Source organism: Cygnus atratus, chromosome 3 (genome assembly GCF_013377495.2).
Source record: "Cygnus atratus isolate AKBS03 ecotype Queensland, Australia chromosome 3, CAtr_DNAZoo_HiC_assembly, whole genome shotgun sequence".
Classification (NCBI taxonomy): domain Eukaryota; kingdom Metazoa; phylum Chordata; class Aves; order Anseriformes; family Anatidae; genus Cygnus; species Cygnus atratus.
The window spans coordinates 33,910,014-33,924,343 of NC_066364.1; the positions used below are offsets into that span (position 1 = coordinate 33,910,014).

At 37.1% G+C, this 14,330-nt stretch overlaps 1 protein-coding gene across 1 annotated transcript in view; it reads right to left on the reverse strand.

The window, feature by feature from the left end:
* Positions 1 to 3,907: 3,907 nt before the first annotated feature.
* IMPG1 (interphotoreceptor matrix proteoglycan 1) overlaps positions 3,908 to 14,330 on the reverse strand; it is a 56,653-nt gene continuing 46,230 nt past the window's right edge. Inside the window, exons 13-16 of the mRNA XM_050709503.1 lie at positions 11,719 to 12,290; positions 10,550 to 10,769; positions 6,223 to 6,433; positions 3,908 to 3,947 (exon numbers count right to left, since the gene is read on the reverse strand). Of these exons, the coding sequence (XP_050565460.1) occupies positions 3,908 to 3,947; positions 6,223 to 6,433; positions 10,550 to 10,769; positions 11,719 to 12,290 (1,043 nt within the window). The remainder of the gene's footprint in view (positions 3,948 to 6,222; positions 6,434 to 10,549; positions 10,770 to 11,718; positions 12,291 to 14,330) is intronic.

A 14,330-nucleotide genomic window follows, 5' to 3' on the forward strand; every position in this document is an offset into this window, starting at 1 on the left:
AATAAAAATATGATTAAGATATATACACACTGTATGCTTAGTGCAGGCATCTTAACACTGATGACCTCTTACCAGACAAATTTTGGACATGGTCAGATAGTTGATAAACTTGATAGTGTTGTTTTTCTTTAATAATATGATGTGTTAAATGTGTACTGATTTTTGAAGATAAAGTGATATGTCTTTAGGAATCCTCGTTTTTTTTTTTTTTCATATGCATTGTCAACCTGAACTGCTGTCTTGAATAATGCAGACTTTGATATTCTGAATACCTGTAAGAGAAATTCTCGTAAGACGTTTAAAAAGCATTTTTCATTTTGAAAATGTATTATTTATCTACTGCTAATAGTCAAGAGCTCACTAAAATCTTTTGAGATAGTCTCCAGTTCATTCTAAGGAGAATTGAGATAATCCTGCTCCTGAAGCTATTTTACATATTAAATCATGAAGTTTAGAGAAGAATTATTATTTCTCTCCCTGGTGTAACAATGTTGTGTTTCTGTATGACAAACAAGTGCTATCTATACCTTCATAATTTGAAGAGCGTATTTTTGACTGTAAAATAATAATAATGCAATTTGCTGCAAAAGAAGCCATAGCTAAAATATCTACAGGAGTCATAATTACCAGCACACCAGGGATAAATTAGACTTTGGGATGTTTGGTTCTTCAGCATTGTTTTGGTGTAAGAGCAGCAACAGTGCCAAGCAAATTTAAAATCTGTAAAGCCTAATGCCATAAATTTTGAACTAAGAGCACAGCCCTTCCATCTAGATGGTATTTTAGGTCATCTTTCCCTTGTGATTGTGGTAATGAAACACTAAATCTCTGATATTGGTGGGGGAGCTCTAACAGGCTAGCTTGCATTGTTTTTGTATTATTTTAAACCAAAATACTGTTTGCTTGATAATCCAAGTGACTGACATAAGGATGAAACAAATTGCAGTCTTCTTTTTTTCCTCAAATATAATTTCAGTCATCTTGGTGACTGAAAGTCACTTTTTCAGAAGGTGATGCTAAATGGCAGTCACTAACTTTGATGAATGACATTTTAGGTATTTCTGAGGGATAATCTTTTAGGCTCCATCTGCATTACATGAAAATAAATGATTTGTGTCCATGCCAATTAGATTTAGCATCATGAAATGACTTATTCTACCATTCTCTTATCCAGTGGTTTATTGCCTGTGCTTCTGGGTTATTTTATGTCAAATACGTCTGGGTTTTCCAAGGTTTTGTTTAAATTTGTTACAAGCAATTTTCTGTGTCAGTACATGTCTTTTGCAAGCTTAGAAGAGTTTGTGAAGACCCTTTAGATGAGATCCTTTTTCTCTTCAAGAGTTAGATCCATTATTGAATTTTGCCAGATAACATTTTGAAAATGAAGCCCACTCACTAAATGCCATGTACGAGCACAAATGACAATTTTATAGAATAACATCTGTTAGATCAACTGCAAAATAATAGACTTTACAGACAGCTTGATGTAATACCCTAGCATTTGAAAGCAATCTCTTATTTTTCAGTACCCTTTTCAGTAGAGTAGAGAACATCCAGCTGAGTCACTGATAGGGACAGGGTGTATTACAAGAGAAATGATGCATTTTGAATGAGCTTGTGTTTTCAACTTCCATCTCTAAGGAGGAGAAAACGTGTCAGGATGAGGTAGGCAGCAGAGAATCAGATCAGCAGGATCGTTTTTAAAGAACTTCAGCATGTTTGACTCAACCGTAGCAGGCCACCTAGACGTGGGCTTGTTGGCCTCGTGTCTCAGTCTGAAGGGGCCTGTCCACTTGCATATGTACATTCTGGCTCGGTCACGTTCTGCTTTGGCCCAAAGAAAGATGACTTTCACAACCATTTTATTTCCTATATTACTACTTGCTGAGCAAGACGTACTGTTCCCACAGACCTAACTATGTAGAGCCCGGACTGTGGTAGTCAGCAGCTTGCAAGAACTTAAGTTTTCTGCTGAGCTCAGAGAGAAAGAAGAGCAAGTTCTTCATCTAGACACAAAACATGCTTTAATTCCTGTATGATATAGCAGATAAAAAAACAGCCTCTGAGAACTAAGTTTTGCAATCCATGTAGGGATTTGCATTTTCCATGTAGGGACCCTATAACGTAAACTGAAACCATTTTTCATGCTTAGGAAAGAACTGAAAAATTATTGGTTTCAGCTAGAATTTCATGTCCATTTTCCTAAACTCCTTTATAAATACAGAGGTATACTTATTGTAAGTAGTGTGTCCTAAAAAGTTGTCACTGCTGTCATTACACGTGGCAAAACAAAGCAGAACAAAAATTTCAAATTGGAAGTTTCAATTTGGCTTAAAAATTCTAGATAGTCAACTCCTTCTGAAAATTCAACTGAAATGCCATATTCTGTTTTAAAATCCTGGCCCCAAAGGAGTTGTCCCGATTGTGACAGGGAAGTTAATGAAAGCTGTGTTCTATGTACATGTTCCCTCCTTCTTTATCATCTTTTTCCAAGTTACTAAAAGTACATTCAACATAAAGCCTCTGAAGTGAACGCTCATTTTGAGCTGTACTTAGGGTGAAAATGTCAACTACTTTTTTTTATCCAATTTCTACTTTGTAATTGCCTCACTTCTCACCTAAATTCATTTTCTTAACTAGATCTTGAGAAGAGCTTTGTCAGTATACTTTTGCCAATTCAAATACAGTCCAGATGACACAGGCCCAGCTTTTTCCTACAGATGTTGTGCCATTTTATACCTTTCATAAAATATTTAACCCTTTTGCAAATAGTAATTTTAAGTAGTTCAGCCAATATAAAAGTAACATTTATTGTTCTACCCACAGACACATTTCTTTGAAGATGGGTGTACCAAAATGCTTCCTTCTAGGACTTGAACACAATTGCCAGTGTCTGTGTTCTTGTTTTTATCAGCAGCGAAGCCAATTTGTTCTTGAGCTTTTCTGAACAGCTCCTCCCTGCTGTTTTGTAGATCTCTATCATTGTGTTCCTGTCTCCTCACTTGTCAGCTCAGTCTGTACCTGTCATCTTAAGTACTTGAAGACATCAGACCTGGGCAGGAATCCTATGTGTGATGAAGATAGGCAAAAATAAATCGTTCTCTCTGGTATCAGCACTTCTTCCTTTATTTACATAAAACCAGCTGTGTGGGCTCAAACCAAAGATTCTCGTAGCCCAGTATCCTGTCTCCAGTAGTGTATATCTAGTGATAGGGCACTGATATTGCCCTCAGTGATAACTGCTAGCAGCTATAGCCGAAATTCTTCAGTATTCTTTAGTTTTAAGTTGGGCTGTGATTCAGAAAAATGAAACAAAAGTAAAAGCTTCTTGTCTACTTTTCAAGAGATCACAATCAGTTACATCAGAATTAAGAGAATTTGATGATTTTAGAGAAAGTCTTGACTCAGCTTTTCTCCTTTCTGTCCTTTTTTTTTTTTTTTCCTCCTAAAGATACGAGAGTTATCCTGTATTTGAAATAATGTCTGAGATATGAGTGGTAATCAGCTCAAGCTGAAATTCCTGTTTGTTTTAACTCCACATAGTTGAAACAGGCACTATGTATTTTTAAAGGATCAGCCATCCCTATGCAAGCCTCCCCTTTGGTTTGCATTCTGTGCTGAACTTTCATTTCAGATTTTCCTTCTTTCTTTGTTTGTTTAAGTGACTGCTGCATTAGCAAATATATACATAGAATTGAACCCTGTTGCATAAAAGCACTTCAGAGTGGATTGTGGCTGTCATATCAAACATCCAAAGAAAATGAGTTTTTCTTTGGATGGAGCTAGTACAGAGAGGCTTCCTGGTAACATTTACAAAGAGGAAACTAGATGGAATTTTAAAGCTCTTGAAAATAGTCACAAACCTTGTTTTTGTCTGGCTGATGCTGGAAATGCAGAATTTCAGAGATTAACTCGTCAGTCCTGGCTCTGTAAACTGGTCTGGTGACCTGCAGCAGTTTAAAACAAAAAAACCCACCATCAGATTAGTTATTTCACTAAATCACAAAAGGCACTTGGACAGAATGGAGCACCAAAGCCATGCAAAAGAGCTGTAAGAAAACCAGTTATGAAAAGCAGTTCATAACTCTGTTATGAAACCAAGATAGCAGTAAGTATGGAAAGTAAATATATGAATTAGTATTTTTAGTCATGAAATTGATGAGGAAGAGCTTAGAATCAAATTCAGTTTAGCTGTAGAGCTACAACACGAAGATGGACCTGTTATTTGAGGAGGGACTGTGTGTTGAATAACAGGGAAGAATTTCCATGCATTTTACCTCCATACTGAATTGTGTTTTCAAGATTGTGTAATGCTTCTTGATCAGTGATCTCTGAAGAACTGGAACAAGCACTTACGCTACAAGCCATATGGCAAAAGCTAGTTATGGGTTCATCATGTTCAAAAGCGGGATTAATCCTTACAGCATTTTCTGAAGTGAGGCTGTTGAGAGTAGGACTTCTACAATGCAGAACATTTTTGTTTAGGTAAGACTTTATATTACAAAATAAAAAAGAGGATTTTTTTTTTGAAATGTGAAGAATGAGCCGCTTACTCCAAATTAAAGTTTCTTTGTCTTTTTCTTCTCAACTTAATAATTAAAATGATGAAAAGAAAAACAAGGCTTAGTAAGCCAAAAATGACAGGTTTAAAAGTGAAGGGATGTGTGGGTTCTGGTGCAAATTTTGCACAACGCTGTCCTTGGTGGAACGTGTGTCTGCGTACGGGGCATCTAAAATGGGGAGAGGAAGAGAAAAATATATGGAACTTGAGGGCAGAAAATACAGAGTACCTCAAATGAAAACAAAACAAAATATGCAGTTAAATTATAAGCACAGTATTCACAGTACAATTAATTGTTATGTATCTGTAAGGAATAATGTGATTCATAACAGAAGAAGGAATATATTTAGATTAATGAAAATGAGTGTTAAGCAAAAAAAAACAGTGATACATTCTTTGCCTAATTAACAAAGTTGAAATAATAATTGTGTTTTAGCACCTTAAAAGTTCAGGTGTGTTTTGGAGTAATTCCTAAACACGTCTCTGAAGCCTATATTGTGTTTGTTGGTGACTTTAATCTGACTAGCGAGGTCTGAAATGGGAGTTCTACTTTAAGGCGAGGGAGAAGGTTCTCATATTGTATGAGAATCACAGGGTTTCCAGTTGATGGAAAAACTAGTATGGTTCTGAGGAAATTCACAAGCAAAACAAGTGCTTGACTAAAGCAAATGCTCCCTTCATAGGCCATAATTTAGTATAGAGACCATGCAAGTTTGCTCAAGTCTGAGACTAGTATTAAGTTTGTATGTAATTTGTTGTAATTCACGGAAGTTTCGTGTATTATTTTTAATATTTTTATCATACTAAATGATGTTTTTGTAATTTCTGTACATTAATCCAGGCTTTTCTGAAATGGAAAGCGGTTATTTTTCATAGTGGGTTGGTTTTGGAGCAGTAGGCTGGTTCAGTAATGTTTTTAGGAGGACCCATTTAAATTGCAGGCTGATTACTAGTTAAAATACTGCCACTACACTGTTCTGACTCTCGCAAGTCATTGTGGTGAATTCAAAATAATTTTCTGCTATCTTTTCTGTGATGCCCACTGCAGAAAATGAATTGTGGCAGTTGTGTTCTTGCGGTGAAAGTATCATATGAATAATTTGCTTGCTAGTCTTGTTTTTGACATTAATCCTAAGTATTCGAAAAGACGTGTCATTAACCTAATTCTAAAGTCAGTATTAAGAGAGAATGAATCAGATTAGTGTTCATAGGTGTGCTTGTAAGAAAATAAATTTCATTTTTAATACGACTTACTTAGAAAACTTAATTTCTTAAACTACTACTAGGTAATCAATAGCAAAAAATGTGAATGTGTTATTTTTTCATGATGTATCTAGAAGTCTGAAAAGAATGCATGGTTGTGTGCTTGTCATCTCTGCCAATGATGCTGAATTTCTAATAACTTTCAAATGCATCTCTGACAAACAGCTAGATCATGGTGTTCTGTGTGTTCTACCTAATAGGTCAAACAGGATTTATCCACAGTGAAACTATTTGTATTAAAGAAGGGTAATGCAACGTAGTTTAAAGTATCAGAATATTGAGTTCTTGACTTATTAGCATAGTTTATGCTGTTGAAAAGTACGTACTTGGCCCTGTTTGTTCATGGACTAGAACTAGGGGTCTGTGACCAGACTTCATGTCAAGAATCATTTATTTACCTGCAGACAGCTCCTCTTCCTGGAACTAACTCACAGTTCCCACCATTGACACAAAGATGCGGTTCCATCTCACACAGGCTCTGGCAGGGTAATCCGTCTTGGCTTGTGTAACCAGGTTTACAAAGGCAGTCAGCCTCTTTTGTCCACTCGTTCATTACGCATTCAGAAAACTCATCACATGCCATGAATTTGCATGGGTCTGCCTGATCAGCTGTAAAGGATGGGTAAATCATTAATTGACGCATTTAGGCATTACCCCCAAAGTATTTGGCAAGCTCTGCAGCAGCTAGAGAAAACAGTACACATTTACTGGTCTGCTACTTGTGCATGTTAATGGGAGGATATAGTCTGGCATAAAAGGACACGCATTTTTCTCTCTCTACGTGACACAGCAAGCATGCAAGCTTATATTTACTTGTATGTTTGTTTACCCCATCCTTATTAAGCTGTGATTTTATTTTTATCTTACTGACAGGGATTTTCACACTTGAATATTGTTGATCTTTTTTTACTATAAAATGCTGGTTTTGTACTCAGGGATATAGTCATGCCATGCTATAGTCTTGCCTATGTGCAAGAAGCAGTTTTTGCTGTAATCACCTTAAACGCATGCTTTAGGCCATGACCAGGGGAGGGAATTAGTTTAGTGAGTGTTGCGCAACACTATGAGGACTGCAACACAGGAATAATGGCACTGTCAATGGAAAATACATGTTTGCGGGGCTTTGTCAGATGAGATGTATTAGCTTTGGGAAAAACTGCTGTGCTTTTGTTTGTTTCTTTGTTTTTAAGTATTAGTAAGGGATGCCTCTGTGAGATGAAGGGAAAATGAGTCTGTTGATGTTCATAGCATGGCCCAAGTCAGAGACAGCGTAAAGCCCTGACTTTGCCTGTCACACAAGTCTAGTTCTCCTTTCCCATTCCCTGCTTCTACCTAGATATGACTAAAAGAATCAGAAAGAGTCATATTAATGCCCAAGTGTATGCTGATGGAGTAATAAGGGGAAAGGCTGCAACCACCACTTGTCTCCTGGAATCATTTTCTTGTGTATCATAAATTAAAGCCTATATATATAGAAGGCAAAGGACGAGACGCAGGACAGGGGATACAAATTCTGTTTTTATCAGCACACAGTCTCAATAAGATGTGTGAATCCAGAAAGGCAAAAAATAATGTGTGTGTAAAGAAGAGGGAGGAGAGAAGGAAACGAGAGCAGATGTACGGATAGGAGCTGGGCTACACCGGGCAGCAGGTCCTGAGTGACCTGAACTCTCCAAAGGAAGTTTGCACACAGAGTCTTAGCCCTAGAGAGGAACTTGGTTTCAAGTCTGGTCTAGAGAAATCAAAATCACTTAAAACATCAGGACAGAAGAAAAATGTCCACTCCTAGTTATGTGGGCTTCAAATTTCTTAAGAAGAAAAATCTGCAATTTTAAAAAATTGGTACTGGGTATTTCAGCTAGTACTATAATTACTATCTGGGCTGAAAATTTTCTTCCAGAGCCAATTCATGGCCCTAGATACTCAATAATATTAATTTCAATGAAAAATAAGCATCACTTTCTTTATAATACTACTGGAAATCTCAGACACACACCAGGATGTGCTTAACTGCTGGAAATTAATCCAGCAGAGCCGTTCATTTCTAACCCCTCTACAGTTCTGTAGCTATTTTTTTTATTGTAATAATTATTTCTGAATTTAAGATCAACAAAAGCAGTTTCTGCTTGCTTGATTTCCTTTTGCTATATAAAATGCGCATGTTGATTTGTGAACTGCTTTGCTCCTGGACTGTAAATGTATGTACACATAAAGTCTAACAACTGGGCACCAAAGATGTACAATAAATCACAAGGTAACTTTACTGGCAGTCAAACCTTTACCTATATATAAAAACCGAACAAAACAACAAAGCAAAACATTTATTTCAAGTACTTTGATCTGGTCAGTTGTGTTATTGGAAATTACAAAGTTTAGTCCCTATTTGGACAAAAACAGGTGGCACACAAAAGGGGACAGTAGTTCCTACAGATTCTTTTCTTATCCCATGCAGAAAATTGCATGACAAACAAAACCAGAACAGTCCCACAGGAAGCAAACAAACAAAAAAAACTAAACAGAGGAGTTAGGATGACTGAATAACTGATTAAGTATTAACTGCATGTCTCATCTACTCTCTCCCCAGATTTGATGATCACAGTTTACCTTCACACTAGTGGAAATAAAGATTGACTGTGTTACTAAGGAAAAACATTCTCTATCTGAGCATTATCTATGGTTGTACATTACGGCCCTGCAGTGTTGAAAAGCTGAAAGGTATCGGTGTGTTTCTGTGTGACGAGTAGAGCTAGGCATGAGCAATCCACTGTGTTAGAGGGTCATTTTTTTTTTGTGACGGTGTTTCATTTTCCTTAAAAAGAAGTTTTGGGCTATGCATCTGCCATGATTTGTCACCTTCTCTGCATTTTCACTTGTTTAGATAAAAAAATAAATAAATAAATAAAAAATGCTCACAGGTAATTTAAAAATCCTTCTACATCTTTATTTATAGTATTATTTATATATGTATATTATGTGTATTTATGTATATACTAGTGTAGTTAGCCCTTTACAGCTGTTTTTTATAAAAGTTGATGAGTCTTGCAACAGATTTTGGGCTGTCAGTTCCCATCAGTGTTTCATTGTGGGATAACACTGTTACCACTAGATGGCTCTTATTTTCACGCTAAATAGGAATTTGCTTGCATTACCTTAATTTACTAAACTTTTTTTTTTCTTCTTTTTTTTTTTTCCCTCCCCTGAAATGAAAAGAAAGTGGGGCTGTATGGATATGCTGGATTTCTAAACATGATTTAATCCACTTTTATATCTTACTACTACGCATGAGCCACGAAAGTTTTGTTCTAAGAACATGCAAATTTATTGTGATATGGTTTTCTTGAATTAAGTTGAAATACCATGTCAGAAGAGAAGATATAGATGAAGATGAAAGATTTTTTTTCCTTTTTTTTTTTGTATTTTAGCAACTTTTTCAATTTAATTTGTATTTAATGAAAATTTACTACCAAAGCAGAGAATCTGTGGTAGCACAAAGTTCAGTGTTTGTAGGAATCCTTTATTCTTTACTCAACAGAACATCAGGTTAACATGGCAGTATTTGAGAGTTCGAATGCTGCAGTTTTGTTTACTTTCTTTGCCAATTCTCTTACTGGTCACAAGGAGATACCTAAAATGAAGGTGGTTTAGAAACTGCCTGCATGAAATGTAAACGGACATTTTGTTCTTCAGTTGTCAGAGATCTGTACAGCTGTACCCAGCTTAATCAAAACTGCTAAAGGCATGCTAATGTATTGGCATCTTCCTTCTCCATACCAATGAAAATTCAACTCTGAAATAATTAACAAAACCTGAAAATTAATCCAGGCTTCAATTTTATAAAGCAATATAAGAAAAAGATGCAACTCAGACATGATAGGGCTAGAGTAAATGGTCTCAAGTTGCACAAGGAGACATTTAGATTGTATCTGAGGAATAATTTCCTCATGGAGAGGATGGTGGCATTGGAATAGGCTGCCCAGAGAAGAGGTGGAGTTCCCATCCCTGGAGGTATTTAAGAGAGGTTTGGACTTGGCACGAAGGGTCACGTGAAGGGACTCAGTAGGTCAGGTAGATGGTTGGACTTGGTGATCTTGAAGGTCTTTTCCAACCTAGATGATTCTATGACTCTGAGAAAGATACTAAAACAGCAGAGATTCTGGAATTACAAAGCCACGGGGTGCTATATATGCTAATGCTTTGGTCAGTGAGTATCTGTAGAATCCTAGCATTCCTAGAAATTTACTCCTTCTGTCCTGAACTCTATAGCCCTTGAAAGATAGTCTTTATGGTGTCCTGAGCAATTATTTGTTTACAACATTGTAAAAGTCATCAGAAATGATGTTTTACCTACTCAGATGTGTAGGTAAAAACATCATTCCTATGGACGAGTCAGTCCTGTAAATTATATGTGAGCATTTTTTATCCCTGTCTTCACCCAGCCATTATTGTAGAGTATTTTTGCTTCCCTGTACTTGGCTTTTGATCTGAAAAGCAGTTGGTGTACATGGACAGACCAACCTTTCTACCCCACTATTGTATGGAAATATGTCTGCAGATAGCTGAGTCTGAGTCTGCAAAATCTTTTATTTATTTATTTATTTTTATATATTACTAACGTTCACTTGGAGGCTATTCATTATACAATTATTTCCAAAATGGTAATCTTTCTGAAGCTGTAGCAAGTTGGAAACTTTTGATTTTGTGTATATATTGATAACACAATCTTACCTGGCTCAATATCAAGGGAATAGCTGTCAATCTCCAAATTGAGGCGTTGGGCAGCAGCATCACAGAAATCTTCCAAGACACAGTGTACAGCTTCCGTGATATTATATGGCACTGTTCTGGCAAATTTCATTTTGCTGTTGACAATCACACTTCCGTTCCTGAAGTTAAGTATTTCCAGTTGCTTAAAGCCTGTAAGGTTGGACTGCAGGTATGGAAGTAGCTGCAAAACAGAAAGTTGCTTTTATTTTGACTTACTGTCAATGCCTAGCCCCTATTAGTTTTTCTTATAGTTGCTTTTAGTTATCAAGCACACACATTACACACTTATTTCTCTGAATTTAATACGGCTGTTAAACTCCACCACCAAATTCACTTTTCTGTTTTTTTGCTATATTCTTCTGGACTCTGGCATCTTTCTCAGTAATGTATTGAGATGGACGGGCAGCAATCTTCCCTGTAATAAAATGCACAGCAGTTGGGGAGCTTATTCATCTAGAAGAAAAAATCACCACGCTCCAAAGCCAACCATAATTATTTTCAAATGTTCAGTCCAGGCAGGTTAAGGCATAGCATGACAGGCATGCCACTGAACTGACCTGTAGCCCTATTGTACCCATAAAGAAAATCCATATCTAATCATATTCCCTTTGCTAGACTATGATATATTTTATAAGGCCTATTCTTAAATTCAGTATAAAGACACAAGTCTTAAATGTATTCAGTATTGTTGATGTGAATCTAAGATAAATCCAAATAAAATTACATGCCAGGCATACATATACATATATATATATAGAGAGAGAGAGAGAGTCTCTTGAACAAGTAAACACTTTGATCACTGACTTCATGAAGTGTTTCTTTGCACCCTGAGAGAGAGCATTCCAGGCTTATGGGTCCTTTAAAAATGCATCTTATCAGGCTGAATCGCAGTAGGGTCTGATATTGCCAAAATACTCTGCTCTCCAGCGCTGAGGGAGCCAACTGGCATGAATCAGAATTTCCTAGCCAAAACCTCTAGGTACAGCTCTCACAGAAGTTTGTTGCTGTTTGTTCCTGATTTATGGAGCAATAATTAATGTAATTTAGAGATGGGGTGTGTGTATGTTTTTAAGCAATGCCTCACTATTGCCAACATTGTTCAAGCCCACCAACTATGTTGCTTCACCCACCAGCTGCATGAACTGTTGTTCCAGCGCTTTGTATTCTGTCGAGCTCCTATTGAAGAGGTCATCAGAAAAGTGCATGTTGGTCACCCTCAGGCTGAAGAAAACCACAAGCTCTTTGCCTTTGGCTGCAGTCGTCATGGAGCTGGTGGTTACATACTTCAGAGTAGGAGCTGGGGTGGCTTCTGCCGGCTCACTTGTCAGCACTGAGATGTAACCACTGCCATGCTCTGCTTCATCCAGCGCTGCTGTGCTCACCACACCGATGCCATCCAACTCAGCAGCGATATCCTGCACTCCTGTCCCGGCACTGTCAGGGGGAATGGTGTCAGCTGCTGGCACCAAGGAATCTGATGCTTCGGGGGACTGGTCGATGATGACGGACTGGCTGTAGGTTGGGTTGGTCACTGCAGGCAGCAGTGTTGTTTGCTCTGATGGCAGCACGTCTACAATAACATCTCCAGGCTGCGTGACAGAGAGATCACTTGCACCAATAAAGAAAGGCAATGTTTTATAAGTGCTGGTTGTAAATAAAAGGTCATCACCCGACGATTCTAGTTCATCCATGATCTTCACTGCTGCAGAAAAACAGGGGAAAAACAAATGCCTAATTTGAAAAACAAGCATAACAAACCTCAAACATGGAAACAACATACATCTTGTATTTCCACTGAAGCATTTTTAAAAACAAGCTTTAGCGCTATCTAAACATGAAAATGTAATTTCCATCAGCAAAGAACTACAGGAATAAAACACCTCATCCACATGTTTGAGTGATGAGATTTCTGTAGGTGATGTGTTTAAATAATAATTACACTTGGTAAGTATTTCCTGAGCAATTCCTAAAGCACAGTCTTGTTTTGAAGGTACATAATTGCACTGTCAGTTTATATTGACTGAAAGAGTAGATTGTAGCTTTGAGTTGTCTGCTTGGATCAGTTCTATGCCAGAGTCATTCTGTTGCTTCCCCCTCCATTAGAGGTTAAGGCTATTACCTGCCAGTAATCATAAACTGTGGTTAAGGAAAATGGTACAATAATCTTTTCTGATTTACCTAGAAGACGGCAGCAGCAGCGAAATCAAATTCAAACCCTAAGAAATCATCTGCTGCACTTGAAGCAGCCATTTGACCCTGATGCTAAAATTTTATGAGGTCCCCACCGGGCTTGGCATGGGCCTAAGTTTTGTGATAGATGTAGACTAAATCCAAATCTGAAGTGTGATGAGACTCTGAATTTGGCTTGCAGCTACTTGCTATGATGTCTCAACAGCAGACGTCTACTCAATCTGATAACTTTGTCCTTCTCCAACAATATAGTTATGCGTGTTCCTCATGCTGGACTTTTAACAGCCCCCTGCAAGCAGAATCACATATCAACTGATAGAAATTTTTCTCCAATGAATTGTTCCTTTCTCTAAGCATCAATTTCCTCTTAGTGGACGATGAAAGAGCAATAAGTCCCACTGAAAGAGATGGCAGCTAAATGGCATAGGAGTTGCCCATAAATGGTCTTTGTGTCTCTTTTTCCTTGCTTCTACATGAATTAGGACCAATCTTCTGCTGTATTGCTGTTTTTAGGAAAAAAAAAAAAAGTATATTTTCAACAAAGAAAACCTTAATACAAGATCACTATTTTCTTGACACTGTTAATTTAACATGCTCTTTGCTTCCTCCCTGCAGGTACAATGTCTTGGCTGAAGCATTAATCTGCCTAAAGTGGATTATTTTCTATAGAACCACTATTAAAGCATTGCTTTCCTGATATTGTTCTTTTCTTTACTAATATATATTTTTGTACACTAGGTGAAGCTAGTGTGCTTTAGTAGGAATGCATAGCCCCATTCTGCTAAATTGACCACACCTCTCAAAGTAGGAAAGAATTATTCTAAGTCATGATATGTTTTTCACTAGAATTAGCTCTTTGTTCAGAGCTGCTTCATTTTTCCTTTACTGTTTATTTTATCTGTTTATCTATTATACATATATGGTGATTCATTGGTAATAGTGTGTTTAGCTGAGACATATGTTTAAACTGTTGGAGGAGGTTGTGAGAAAGCCAGAATTACTTTTTGCTTCTGCTTTAGACTCTTTGGGAGTCTTGAGAATACACTGTTGTGTGGTATTGATCTCACTTCTAGATGATGCATCTAACTTTTAAATGCCTGCTAAGCCAGTCATCTTTTACATCTTTGTCAACAGAGAGACATTTATCTCAGATGAAGATAACCATCCAAAATATGTTGGATCTTTTGAAGTGCCTGTATCTTTGTAGACTTCCAAACATATACAACTAATTTATGTAAGATGCCCGATTTTTCTCTTACATAGTTTCTGTTATCTAAATCAATTTCTTTAGCTCCCCGTAGTATTTTTGAGGTTCACTGGCTTCTTTGAGGTGCTTAAGTACTAGAGTAATATGAACTATGAATGTTTTTTGAAAAAGGGAAACACTTTACACTGACTTACAGTTTGACTCTAAGCAGGGAAATGTAATTCTGACACTGGTGAAGTTTTGGTGAATTTTACTCTAGAGTACTAGAAACAACCTCAAATGTCAAGTGTTCCTCCTCCCAGTCTCAGTTCAGTTCTAAGGTTTTACTAAGTTTTTATGTCCATT